The sequence below is a fragment of the Tetrao urogallus genome, assembly GCF_951394365.1.
Source record: "Tetrao urogallus genome assembly, chromosome: 2".
In the NCBI taxonomy this organism is placed as follows: domain Eukaryota; kingdom Metazoa; phylum Chordata; class Aves; order Galliformes; family Phasianidae; genus Tetrao; species Tetrao urogallus.
Window position 1 is genome coordinate 86438064 of NC_136814.1, and position 14899 is coordinate 86452962.

The following is a 14899-nucleotide window of genomic DNA, read 5'->3' on the forward strand; positions in this document are numbered from 1 at the left end:
CAATTTTCAACATACCTAGCTTTCTATTTGAACATACTAAGCGGAAATTATTTTCTGAAAAAGACTCTGTTTTAAGTCATTTATTAAGGAATTCCAACAGATATACTCATCTACTGTACAATCAAATAGAAAAGTTCAGTTGGAGAGTACCTCCAAAGATCATCAGGTCCATCTGCCTCATCACTGCAGGACTAAATAAAAGTTAAATATATTATTAATGGTATTATCTAAGTGCCTCTTGAACACTGACAAGTGTGGGGCATCAGACAGCTCTCTAAGGAAGCCTGTACCAGTGCTTGACCACCCTCTCAGTAAATACATTTTTCCTTATATCTCTATTTCTGTGTCTTACATCTGTATACAATACACATATAAGGGTTCTACCCAGAGTAGGAGTAACAGTCAGATTCTGAAAGAATACATTTATACAACTTAGAATTTGCAAAGTATGTGAAAAATTTATTCCAAAAAATGGTCACATAGTTAGATCGTTATTTCTTTGATGAACAACTTTTTAAAATGTGCTTTTTCTTTCTGCTATATTTGATTATCTGTACTACTGCTTTACCTTTTCAATTTTCAAAGGAACAATGGAAAACTAGAATCCCATGAAATAAAAAAACAAACAACAACAAACCAATGAACTTAAAGCAGACAATATTACTTTAGCCCTCTATTCAGTATAGCAAATAACCTATCACTTTGGTTTTATTGTTCAGTGATCATTTCATTTTCTCTTCAGATTTTCTCCCATTAGAATGGAGGCTTTGAAAGTCTTGTAGTTTTCATCCTATGCAGTAGAAGACATACTTGCTGGAGAACTGTTGCCCTTGAGAATGTGTGTTTTCAGCCTGGTCTCTACTGAAAACACAGATCATGCTTGGTGCATGGAGATGATCATCCACCTGCATTAAGAGTTATACTTCATTCTTTTGATTTATAATGACAAAAAAGGCCAAGTATGCTCCCACTCTACTATGCCCAGTGAGTTCACCTGAGCAGTTTTACTCAGAAAAGGTATCTGTCAATCATATAGGTGCAAATGATCTCATAACTACTTAAGTCCATTGGTAATAAGTGGCAATAAGACAGAAGGCTTGATCAAGTATATTAAAAGTAGCCAATATGATTGGCTCCCAGGACAGTATGACTACCTTTAAAGAGAGAAAAACAAGTCATTAAACATATATGTAGGCATAGAGTCCCTTCAGACTTCTTCAGAAGTTCAGATTCTATGTCCTGGATACTTGTGTAGCTTTTTAGGTCCCCTTACAGAGTATAATTCTGTATTACCAGGCTTTTTTTTTTGTTTTGTTTCATATTTCTTCTGAATTATTAAAAAGATCACAAAAAAGTGAAGAGTATTAGACAAACGATCCAGAAGTTGCATTGCCCAAGTCTAACAGCGTTTGCAAAGCACAAATTTATTCACAAGTAGAACAGTGATTTCATGATCTGTAGGTATACTGAGGTATCTACCTCAGTAGCTGTGACAGACTTGCATTATCACCATGAGTGAGATACTATAGCTCTCTCTCTTTTGTGTAACATGGACAACATATATACAAACACAGTAAAATAATACCTGTAAGTAGGGAATTGCTTTGCAGAGGTGTTGCCCAAAGAACCACGTTTCTGTGATGTCCACCACTAAAGTTGCTGGAAGACAAGTAATTGTGACCAGAATGTCAGCCAGAGATAGATTCACTATGAAATAGTTGGTGACTGTTCGCATGTGATGATTCTTCCACACTGCAATACAAACTGAATTTGGAAAGAAAAGTCAATAAGCTGGAAATGTCTTAGGAAACGTTTTAACAGGAAAACTTTTTTTTTTTTTTTTTTTTTTTTTTTTTTTTTTGTTGGAATTAAGGAAATGTTGTCCCTTGTTTAAGGGACAGAACATTTGAGTATGTTGTTTGGTGTAGAAGCTGTGTGTTTTCTTTTAGAGTGGAAAAGAAAAAAAATGTTCATGTAAGGAGATTCTCAATAAACAAAGAGTAGTTTTGCACAGACCACAGCAGGGAAAACATCTGATGTTTCATAAACTAGCTTATTGTACTTCAAGTACTATTTTCACTGACTATTCTTGCAACATTCTTCATGACTATTTTAATCCATTGGCTCTATTCCATGACAATAAATACCTACCTCTGTAAAGGTTTATCTTTTTTTTATGCTATTGTGCTGCTTGATTTGAACTGCTACATGGACTCTTATGAACTCTATCAAGAAAACAACAATTAATACAATTATTTTGCTGAACATAATGTGTTTACTGCATTTGCAGGGAATCTGTACCGTTTGCCTGGGGAAAAGATATCTATGATTTGAAGTAAGTAAATGAATGCAATTTTTGCTGTATTAAGAGCAATGCACTTTAAGCGTGGTATATTTTTAACCATGATTATTGCAATCAAAAGCAGTGTGTAGAAAATACTTTAAAAGATGTGCTTTTAAATTTTGCTTAGTGTCTTTTCTCTCTTTTTATCTTTTTCAATTTTGAAAGGCTTTTTCAGATGAAACAAATCCCTTCTTTAACATGGATACAATAAATTCATAAGCTAATACATTAAAAATACAAAGAATGAGCCTGAGAAACTTGCCTAAAATAGATTTTGTAATAATTTTAATAGTTAGCTCCTCAGAGATCATAACAATCAATAGCTTTTGAACACTGCAGATTCATCAAAAGCTCTTTAGAGACTCATACTCAGCATTTTCTTGCAGTGCCACAGTATAATTCTTGTAAGAAAACAGTGCAATTAACTGTATATCGAAGATTCTTCTCCTACAAACACTATTTCATCCATCATACAAATCTAAATGAAGAGTCAAAGTCTCCTTAATCTGTCAGGATATAGCACTATGCTTAATTTAGAAATACTAAACAGATCACAGAATGCCACAGAAAAGAGTTTGAAGGGTTCTCAAGAGCTATAAAACAGAATCAGCTAGAGTTAGACTATTCTCTTATTAAACTAACACAGATGGAAAAAAAAAAATACAGCCTTGAAGTCACATAAGTTCTTGTGATAAGATGCTTCTTCAGATCCTAAGAAGCATGGTGTGCATGAAACCTTGTGTCCAACTCCCAGCTAATATCAGTTGTTCTAGTAAAATAGATTTCTTCACAAATCTTGTCTTGCTTAAGTCTTTATGCCAACCCAACTACACCAGAAGCACCAGTAAGCCACTACTGGCAAGTTTGCATTTCAAAATCTGTTACAGGTGAAAATATCACGCCTCTCTTAAATGTGCTGCAATGCTGAGCCATATTTCCTTTCATAAAAAGAAATTAATCTTTTAGTGCTTAATCTACTTCTCTTTTGCTGCTCTTTATATAACATTTCTGTACACAGGCAGCAATGACAAATAGCTTTCCCCTGTGACAGCACTTCACATATGTGAGATATGATATATAATGATTGTTATTATACCTCTACACAGTTTTTTTTCAGATTGTACAACTTCAGAACTCTGATTTTTTAATATTTATTTGTTTGTTTGTTTATTTATTACTGCTGATGTTTCTGCAAACATCCTCCTTGCTGCTCTCTGAATGATCTTCAGATTGGATCACATCTTTGTTGTCAGACTGCAGTGATCCAAACTGGCACAATACCCACTCGAGTCCTCACTAGCCCTTTAGCAAGAGTTAAGATTGGAGTATTTTCTCATGATGTCCAGATCTAAGTATTTGGGGGTGATTTAGGACAGTGGGAGAGGGAAGAGAGAGATGGTCTTCAATTTCTTTCAGGAAAGGTGATTTTACCAACTAACTCCTTAAATGTTTCTTCTAAAATCCCTACTGTGTCAATTTAGATGTTCTTAATATCTTCTTTTCAGTGGTTCTGACTTGGTTTGGCCTGGTTCCATGACGAAATGAGGTAGGAGGACTCACACCGAGATGGGTCTAAAAGCAAAACAGCAGCAGTGAGAAAGGGAGGAAAGTAATTAACTAAATTTGATAGTGGAATGTGAGATGACAATATAATGCAATATAATTTGAATTGAAGTTACAAATGAAATAAATTGAGATTATTGATTTATTGAGATTGATTGAATCATGGTTTTGTAAAATCAAGCCAAATTCCCACTGCAAAGCACTTTTCTGCCCTTAGAAGTGTATCCCACAGTATTCAACTCTTATATTATTTTCTTCCTGATACTGAATTTCTGTTTTTTGTTGGATATTTTATTTTATTTTTATTTTTTTGGCTGTGGCCCTAGATATGCGAAAGGCAAGACTTATAAATGAAAAGCTCAAAGTATAAATATTAATTGTATTTACTGCTCATTTGGGTGATTTCAGTTATCTACTCAAGTAACTACTTATCTACCACAGTAAGATAATTATAACTATCCAGAGCTTCATTAATTATTGCTACATGGGATTACTAAAATTATCATAGGATCATAGGATGATGACAATTATAACAGACATTATGACAATGCAGATTCAGTCAGCATGTAACAGAGGAGAAAATCCACAAAGTTAACTAATGCAAGTTCCATTTCACTGACAACAAGCTACGCCAGAAATCAATTCATTGCATGTTGCACGTTGTGTTCAGCGCTTTCTACAACTGTCAGCAAACAAAACCTCAAAGGGCTAAAAAGAAAATAAATAATTTTCATCTCTGAAAGTAAGGGAAGTAAAGCACAGAACAGAAGTTGTCGAAGGCCGTACGGTAAAACAGACATGGATAAAAATATTAGACCCCTAATTCACAGCTCTGTGCTGAGCCTTCCAGATCACACTAGCTTAACTAAGATGGAATTTAGATGAACTTCAGTACTTGCTGCTCCTCAGGGAAATAAAAAGGACTGTGTTTCTTGCTACTTAGCAAGGCAGGAGTGCACAGGAGGCAAAACCAGTACAAAGAAAGTAAGTCTGAATTCCTTTGAATTCTAATTTACAGGGTCAAGAGACTCCCGAAAGGCGAAAAAAATAATAATTTACAAACAGAGAAATGAAAGATAATTTCTGTATGTTTATGTGTTTACCTGTCTGAACTCATGCTTTTTTAGCTGCACCGCTCATTTTTCATTCTTTGTGGGATTTAATTAGCATGCTTACATACTACCTTATTAATTAGGAAGTCTCCCAGAGACTTATTCCCTGACTCTATTAAAAAACAAAACAAGCACACAAACAAAAAAAGATATGGTTAAGAAAGACTCTTACAGAAGCCTTTGAAAATAAAGGATTTTAAAACGTTTCCCCCCATCCATTGCCCTCTGCTGGCTGAAGCACTGCATTCACCCTGCTCACACACTGGCAGTGTTTTCCTTCAGTGCCAGGCTAAACAGAACTGTAAGGATTTGATTCAAGATCTCCGAACAGGGCAGTATGGTATAAGTGACAGCAAGTAAATTCAATATATTTCTCCTAGACTGGCTGTCTTTCTAAGTCTACCACTTGGTCCAAGCTTGTTCAGTTGCCCTGGATGTCAGCCTCACAGCCACACCAGTGATCTAGCAGATCACAGAGAAAAGGTCTCTATGGGATGTTCAAAAAAATATTATTTTATGAGAGTGCAAAGTAGTCAGATTATGCCATTGAATATACTAGAAGTAATAAAGTATCCTAGCAAAATAATTTTGTATGCTCTCTACTCTCACCCCATTCATCTCAAATAGTTCAACAGAGAAGTGAAGCCATGCAGATCCTGTGCAAACCCTACAGGAACATGCCAGACAAAGATGTCTCACTGAAGTACAGCATCTGCCTACACAGAGGGAATGACAGACATCAGCAGCTTTCTTGCTGACCTGGAGAAGATAAGCAGTGATGAAAAAGGTAGGAACACTTCTCAACTGGAAGTGGATTTTGCCAAGGAGTACTCCAAAATCATGAAAGATGAGGCTAGCACCAGTCTTTCTAAGAAAAAAATGGGAGACACCACAGACTGAATGGATTTCCTATTTAGTTAGAGCATCCTGTGGTGGCCCAAACTGGGATTTTCAGTAGATCTATGAACCAGTGAAAACATTGAATTAGCTCTGAATAAGTTCAAACCTTTTACTCAGCCCTGGATATTCCCAGCTATGAATGTGAGAGAGAAAGGTGGGAGAACATGCATAAACATGGGCAGTGAAAAAGAGAAGCTCACAAGCTCAATAAGAAATGGAGAGATAAATTGAGAAAATTTCTCCTGTGTTGTGCTCCCAGACTGAGAGGACACCATGCTGGAACTTAACTACCTGCATTATTTATTTGAATAATTTCTGTATTTTAGTTTTTATTTTATAAAACGATTAAGGGTTCCAGCTAGTAACTTTTCCACAAACAAAAATAAGCAAGCAGATGCTTTTGTGTTGTTTTGTTGGTTTTCTTTTCCCCACCACCAGACTCAAAAGAAGAGCTTTAACCAAAACGACTGCTGTTCTTGCCTCAGCCACACAGTGTCAGTGAAAGACTGCAAACTAGCTCGAGTTGTCGGGCAGGCAAGGCTTGGGAAAATTTGTTGAGGTTTTCCCCGTTGAGGACATTCTGCTCTAACGAAGTTTTTATCAGCACTCACACTTCAAGCATCCCTCGTCCATCCCCCGAAGGCTCACAGGAGAGTATCCAGAAGGACTAAACAGAACAATTAAAAGTAGAGTTAAAATTTAAGAAAGATACTAAGTTCATTGAGAAAATTCATATACCTCATAGTCCTGAGGATAAGACAATGTGGTGAGGGTTTTAGATTGTTTTTTTTTCATGTTCAAATTGAATCCCTGTTGGTTTTGTGCCCCAGGGCATTTTAATTAGAGACTGTAATTCCACCTATTTAGTGAGCATAGCTCATTGTATCTGAAGATAAATATGAAAACAGTACAGAGGCTCCAGCTGGTATATAAGGCAGCTGCTTGCCTCCTGGAAGAATTACAATGTCTTGAGCATATTAAACATTATGCACCTCTCCTTCCATTGGTGAATAGCCAGTTCAGCTGTCAATATATGCCTTACAGAAGACCTAAATTAATTTCCTAACACTCTAGAAGTCCTGTCAACCACATTTAATGGGTCATCCTCCAACTAGACTTCTTGGTCAAAATAAAAACATAATTTCTGCAAACAGCAATACATGACCTTTCCTTAGATAATTAAAGGCACAATGTCTTGTCTCATCTTTTTCTTTTTTTTTTTGTAATAAATTCCACCTGAGTATAAATAAAATGTTATATCTTTGCCTCCACTATGCTGAGCTTCAATGGCTTTAGTTCACTTTAGAAACTCATTATCACAATCATTTGACTAAAAATAAAGCCACAAAGAAGTTACATGGTTATAAACACTAGCCATCAAAATTTGATCCTTTACATGGATTTCTGGTAGTCCTGTGTGCAGCCAGAAGTTTGACTCAATGAACCAGCTGGGTCCCTTCCAACTTAGGATATTCTATGATTCTATGAAATCTCTCCCTTGTTCTTTTACATGTTATGACATTACGTACTGTGCATCAAAGCCTCAGTGGTGGAGTGCCTATCAACATGATCACGCTGAAATGAAGGCTGAGTAGATAAGCTACAAAATGAGATTCTTCCAGAGCTCCTGTAGAAGCAATAAATGAATGTATACTGTTCAGTTAGAAAAATCTATCACTGAAATTACTTTCATTATGTTCTATTCCTGATTGAGAATTCTTCTGCTTTAACATAAGTGTATAAAAATTTGGTGCCTAAATCCAAGCTTATTTTGTTTATTTTAGGAAAGCTTTCTAAGAGTCTTTCAATAACTTCATTGAAAATCTTGATTAAGGGGTGCAAAGCACTGTAAGTAAATTGCAGAGGATATATAATTAGGGTTTTTTTAAACCAGCAGTGAGAACAAAAGATCTAAAACAAAAAGATTTCTGCTGTGAATAGGAGGATGATATCTAGTGCCTGTGCTGTCAGTCTCTTATCCACTATTAAGCTCTGAACTCAAACATTTTTTCATTTTTTTTTGACCACTCGCCCTATCAAAAGAAAAAAAAGAAAAAAAAAGAAAAAAGAGTCTAATACAAGATTAGGGCTACATTGAAAAAGTAATAGAAATAATAATACAAAAACAGATACTTCTGATACAGTGGCTATTGTAATGAAAATATTGAAAATATTCCTACAGTTGGCAACAATGCCCAGCAGAGAAGAACTATCCTTGAATACATTAATTGGAAGCAGAATAGATGGATTATGTTCTAGGCTGCACCTACAAAGGAATTACATACCCTGTATGTAAGGTGACAGCTTCTCCTCACAGGACAGACTAGACACCCATCAACAAATCACCGAAGCATGACAAAAGGAGCAAGTGTTAGGTGTGCAGCCCATGTATCACAGATAAACAAGTCTAGATGTGCTGTTTCCTTTGCATTTTCTTTTTTTCTCACAGGAGTCTAGGAAACACTGGAACAATAAGACATATAGCTGAAAAGCAATGGAAAAATGTAATTGTAAGACATTTTCTTTGTTGTCAACCTGGTTGAAATGTACTATTGTCTCCCACGGAATGAGAGTCTACATTAAAACAAACAAACAGACAAAAACATATACATTGCACAGTTAGCAGCAATGTAACTTTTGAGGTGTTTTCTAGCTACCAAGTGCTCTATTCGACTCTGGCTTTTAAAAGGAATTATGAGATGGAGTTGCTGGCTGTCCATTTCTGTATTTTACATATTGCCTCATTATTACAATGCAAGAGAAGAACATAAGAACTAAATTCTGCTTGCTGGAAGCTTATCTGTACAAATTACAATTGGGAGTAATACCGCAATCATCTAATTGGCACGGAATTCATTTTCTACCTCAGTCACATTACATAATCTTGGGCAATTAACAGTCTAATGGAATGCGAGTTTTTACTGGAAGGTCAGCTACACTATGCAAACAGTCTGCCAAATATATTAGTTTTGATCAATTCTGGATGAAGCAGAAATTATCTTCACACAATTTCCAGAGTTCACTAAATGGATTAACGCAGACTGATCAGTTTTAAATTGCCCCACCACATACAAAGATGCGTTTATACATATTTGTCTATCCATAGTAATGATAAAAAACTACAAAATCCTGACACACTTCATGTTAGAGATGGAAGGACCTTTAATGTAGCTGTCATAGTACACATAATATTATGATAAAAAATTTCACACTTCACTATGAATCAAATTTGAACCTATGTGGCTTGGAAAAATCAAAGAGAGCTCCAGAGCTGAAAATCTCGGCAACTTTTGAATTATATATTTCAAAATGCATCTGTCATCATAAAATGGAATTGCATTAGGAAAACTGGGGGAAAGGTGTGTTAGTCCCTGTTCAGCTCCTGGTAGACTGGGCTTTACTGTTTCTGGTAGTCTTGTAGAGCTGGATAGAGGCTGAAGAGCTATGATGAGTTATTTTCCTTCTTCCATATGTATATGACTCTTTCAAAACCTCACTCATCAACATTGGGCAACATACCCTGATGCCCTATAACTCTCAAGACTGCAGCTGTTTTTCGACTAAATAGCAGATTTAGTCTTCAGATCTACCAGACTTACAGCTATGAGAACATAAGATTAAATTAGATGAGTTCTTCTAGAAGAGTTCCACATGTTTATCAGGAGGACATCTTGAAAGTAAAAATGACAAAATAGCAAAAAAAAAGGAATAATAATGTTTGCTATTTGCTTCCTAGGCAACCTGTCAAATGCATGTGAGTATGGAAATTCTGACTACTGACTGATAGTTTGTTCTTCTGCAGGAGCTGCTGAAATATCCAGCACTTAAGTCAAAGCTTATGGCATATCAAATAATATCAGATAGGAGATATTTCATCAGCAGTGCTGTAGAAAGCAGTTGCTAGATGGCAGACGAGTCTTAAAGTTTTACTTTCTAAAATGTTCTTACAGTTCCAAAAGTAAAAAACAAACAAACAAACAAACAAAAAAAAAAAAAAAAAAACAAACAAACCCACAAGACTAGGAAGAACAGCTATGAATAAAACACAATATGGGAGCCCATATGAAAAAGAATACAATTTTTGTTTCTTTTTCAGTACCTTTTGATGGTTTCTGACCACTGAGACTAGGTACTTTCCCAATTTTTCTGATTCCAATCCTCCTCCTTTATCATCAAATGAGTTTACAGTAGAATTACTGTTTTGTATTCTAGTCCGCATCAGAAGGGTGGCCAGCAGGGAGAGGGAGTTGATTGTCCCCTTCTACTTTGCCCTCATGAGGCCCCATCTGATGTACTGCATCCAGACCTGGGGCTCCCAAACAAGAAGAATGTAGAAGTGTTGGAGCTGGTCCATAGGAGAACCACAAAAATGTCAGAAGGCTGGAGTACCTATCCGTGAAGAAAGGCTGAGGGAGTAGGACTTGTTTATCTTGCAGTAGAGAAAGCAGAAAGAGCACCTCACAGCCTTCCAGTACTTGAAGGGAGCTTATAAGCAGGAAAGGGATTGACTTTACAAGGGGTGATAGGACAGGGGGGAAAGCATTTAAATGAACAGAGAGGAGACATAGGTTAGATGTTAGCAGAAAATTCCTTACTCAGAGGGTGGTGAAGAAACAAGTTGTCCAGACTAGGTGTGGATATCAGCCTGCCCTAGTGGGTGGCAGCTCTGGCCATCGCAGGAGAATTGGAACTAGATGATCTTTAAAGTCCCTTCCAACCTAAGCCATTCTATGATTCTATAATTCTATGAAAATCGTGGCATCATTTACAGGAAAACATGGTTCATCCAGTTCTGCCAACACATGCATGTATGCATAGATCTCATTGTTCTCTAGATACCTGGGTAGCGATAACAGAGCAATCGCTGAGACATTTGCTAGCATCGAATAGACTATTGATAGCATCGACTTGAAGTTTGTTTTTAAAACCATACATTCAATTTTTCTTCTACACTCAGAAAAAAAAAAGTTCTAAAAATCAAATAATAGTAAGTAAGCATCAAATGAATGCTGCTGAGTTTATGAATCAGACTGTGAATTTTTTGAGGAAAGGATAACAGTTGGGTTCTGTACAGATGTTGCCATAACATGGCAGAAGAGATTATTATGAAAGATGGTAAATAATAGAACTATCCAGAGAAGACTAGTTTTCTGTCGATTAGGCAGGATTTCATTCTAAGTTGGAAGGAGAAACATATATCACTTAGTTCCATGAATAAATAAGGTTTCTGAGGCCTCTGGCTGATGTTCTGCATGGTCTCCAACCCACAGAAGCCAGCAGTGCTGAAGAACTTCAAGCTGGGTGCAGGCAAGTAGCTCAGGCCCTCAGCCCTTGCCAGCTGCAGGGAGACTGCCAAGAGAGCCAGCAACCCAGTTGTCAAGACACTAGAAGGCTGCTTGTGTTGTGTCCTTTCTTTAAACATGTCAAGTGATCTCTGCCGTACCATTTGGGTTTGACGAGCGTATGCTCCCTAAGGGAAAACATTTCACTAGAAAAGTTCTGACCTACTTGAATAAATGCATTAAATGAGAACCATTCCCATTCTTTGTCTGTGTAATTGCAGTTGAATGTGTGGAGCTGGACATTACTTATTTATCCCTCTTAGCCTTATTCCAGTTTTTAACTGCTGCAACTACTTCATGAGGAATCTTTGTGCCAGTAACCAGAGACCTCCATGCATCTTAAATATATCTTTCCTTCTTTATTTTCCTGCATTTCTATTTCAATCATTGTTTTTAAATAAAGAAGAAGTAGACAATTAGTTCAAAGTCCACTGTTAAGAAGTCCCTTGGCTTCCCCTCGCTTTGCAAAGAAGTTGTAATTTTGTTTCTGCGTATGGTAAGAGAATGCTTTGGTCTTATATGAAAAACAGAAAGTCCTCACCCTCAGTGACTGTTCTGCTTTTGGTGATAAATCATATCTAAATGAAAAAGAAAATAGGACAAAACATATTGATGCTATCACCATTATTTCAGTTTATCTGAATGTTTTAAAACCTTCAAATTTGTTCCTTTTTAGTGGCTACCAGTGAAATCTCTGGTGAGCAGCTAGAGTGGGCACACACAAGAATTACTGATATGAAGAACTTGAATGCTGTAATCAAACCTGCATTCAAACACAGAGGCTTGCCTAGGCCTTTCATTTTAGCTGGTTGGTGCAGCAGTTTGGACAGAGTATGTCAACACTCCTAATTAAACTGGCAGCTAAATAGCAGTGCAGACCTTGCTGTATGCTACTATTAGCAGGACAACTGCAGAGCAGATCAGCCAAAAGCCCAGTAAATGTCAATCAAAGTTCAAGCTTTCTACCTTGGCTGTTAATTAAGTGTCAGAATGCTTAAATTTGGTTCATTACTAATATCTAAGGGTTGTGCTATGCTTTCCACTTGCACAAATGTCGTTCTGAGTACAATGAGTGACCTAATTCTATATGAATACACAATTGAAAACGACAACCAGATACTAAGATTTTCAAGGGTCTTTCCTGTATTTCAAAGTGCTAACTGAGTGAAACATGGGCAAATGGAAGCAAAACTCTGACTTCTCGTCTCACACTAGTCCAAATGCATTAGTCAAATCTAAGCAGAGGCTGCATCATTAAGGATGACATGATGAAGCACTAAAACTTTACAATACTCTACCAAAACACTGCTAGCCATTTAAACCACATCTGGTTTACTTTGAGAAGGTCCAAGACTAAATCACAGATTAACCCTATGTAAGAATTTTTCATGCAGGAATTTTCTGGAGATTCATCATTCTCAGACTTTCACTGCTAATTGAATAAACAAGGTTTCACAAAAATGTGTTTGCAAGACCACATCAATTTCTGCCCTCAACAACACATGAGCCTGCAATCAGTTTTCTTGCATAAAGATGAGACAGTATTCAGCTAATGAACACCTGCACCTGCAGATCCCAATAAGTTGGCAGTGAATAGGGGCAGCATTTTGGAAGGGTGAGGTCTGTGTGATGCATAAAGGTTTGGAGGCTTGGATAGAAGCAATCCTGTCGAAGGACAGGTGGGTGGACAGCTAAATGCCAGCTTTCATCCCAGGCACAAAGATAAGGTAGGCACGACAGGGAGGAACACCGATATTGCTTCTGTTTGCAAGTGAAAAGAGAGGAAATCTTTTCTTCTCTTCCTTCGGGGGGGGGAGGGGAAGTAAACAGGATGAGAGCTCCGGTAGCCGAAGATCTGACCTTGAATATTGAAAGGCTAGAGGACAGCCTGTTTACAGAATAAGTAGATTGGGACGGCTAAACACAGACAGTTCTAAAAGCTGTCCTCTTTCAGGATCAGACGGAAGGCACTTTTCTTTCTAGTACAAAGCACAGGCTCTGTGCGAAGGCAGCTGTCTTATACTGTGACCACAGAGCAGCAGTCCAGCACGCACTCTACTACACAGCCTTTGTAGTGAAGGCTCCAAGTGTTGCCCAACGTACACGCTCGGTGTTTATCGGCAGCTCCAGACAAAAATAGCACCGTCAGACTATCGAAAGAAGAAAAGAGCCGTGCAGAACGCTGTCTTTGGCTGAAGCTTTATTTGCATCGTGCCTCGGGAAGCCAGGAGCACCAGCAGAGCGCATGACGCGCTGAAATTCATGAATGAAGGGCCCACATGGCAGGGCTGGGCGCTAGTGAGCCGCTCCGTTCATGAGAATGTCAGTTATGGGAATGAAAAATGCAAATGGCCGTGGCTCCGCTGGAGCTGATTCTCACGGCGTACTCCGCTCCCTATGCGCACGTTCATTCACAAAGACGTTATTTTTCGCGCTCAACGCGTTCCGACGAGCGCAGGGACCCCCGCGGCCATCTCCCCCGCGCCGAGGCGAGGGCGGCTGTCACGGCTCGTTCATAGCTGGGGCTGGGGACGAGGAGCAGAGCAGAGCCGCTGCCCCCCGGCCCTCATACCGCCCCCGCCCGTCCCCGTCAGCGGCGCCCGCGGGAAGCGGCTAAGCCCCCCGCCGCCTCCCACCCGGGTGCGTGGGAGCGGGGAGGGGGCGGGAGAGCGGCAGGAAGGAGCCCGCCCCCGCCGCCGGGGCTGCGAGAGAGCCGCCGACCGCCGACCTGAGGGCGGACGGCCGCCCCGGCCCCTCGCCGCGCGGCGAGGTCCCGCGGCCGCTCCCCGGCGTCCGTCACCCCGAGGCCGTTCCCCCGTGCCTGTCCGTTAGCAAACGCGCGTCTCTTACGGACAGCCGTTAGAAAATGCCCGCGTTTGTGATTTCCAGCCCGGGGAACGAGGGCAACCGGTTGAGAGGCGGAGCCGCCGGCGGGATGCGTTGTTTCAGCACCTCACCCCGCGGACAGCGACGGAGCCCGCGGCGGCTCTACCCGGGCTGCCTCGCCGAGCTCCGAGCTCCGACCCGCCCCGGTGACCGCAGCCCCTTCCCCGCAGCCCGGTTCCCCGAGGTTTGCAACCGGGAGAGGAGGAATCTGCCCGCGAGTGAAGGCAGGTTGGGCAAACTTCGGAAGCCAGACTCACCCAGCACGTTCCCGACGAGAGCCACGATGAACACGACGATGTATCCGGCGATCAGCGCCCATTCGTATTCCTTGGGATGCAAATACTCCTTCCAGAGGTAGCGCAGGAACTCCTCATCGTCGTAATCGGCGGATGGAGTTAAAAAAGGCTCCCTCGTTTCGTTCAGCTCTGGAGAGGATGTCCAGTTCCTGCACGGAGGCGAAGCATCCTCGGGCTGAGTCCCGGACATCCCTGGTGGTGATCCGGGGGGCTGGAGGAACCCTCTCAGCGCTCCACAGCTCTCTCCCGCCCCTCCATTGAGACTTGTGATTGCCAGTGCCAAGCGGGGTGTGGGGAGAAAATGACGCGGGAACTTCGGGAACCAATGCCGGACCAGGCTGGGGCTTCGAGCCGGCCCCACACGCCCGGTTGCCTTTCCCCGAGCGGGCAGGGTGCGCAGCCTCCGCGGCCGCGGGGAAAGGCATCCAGACGGTTGCATCCCTCTCTTCTGACTCC

The 14899-nt window shown here is 40.0% G+C and overlaps 1 protein-coding gene across 1 annotated transcript in view; it reads right to left on the reverse strand.

Moving 5' to 3' along the window:
* Positions 1-14633, reverse strand: part of HCRTR2 (hypocretin receptor 2) — a gene marked incomplete at both ends in the record, with an annotated part of 32753 nt that extends 18120 nt beyond the window's left edge. The window contains 2 exons of the mRNA XM_079550145.1: positions 1586-1764; positions 14405-14633. Of these exons, the coding sequence (XP_079406271.1) occupies positions 1586-1764; positions 14405-14633 (408 nt within the window). The remainder of the gene's footprint in view (positions 1-1585; positions 1765-14404) is intronic.
* Positions 14634-14899: the final 266 nt, after the last annotated feature.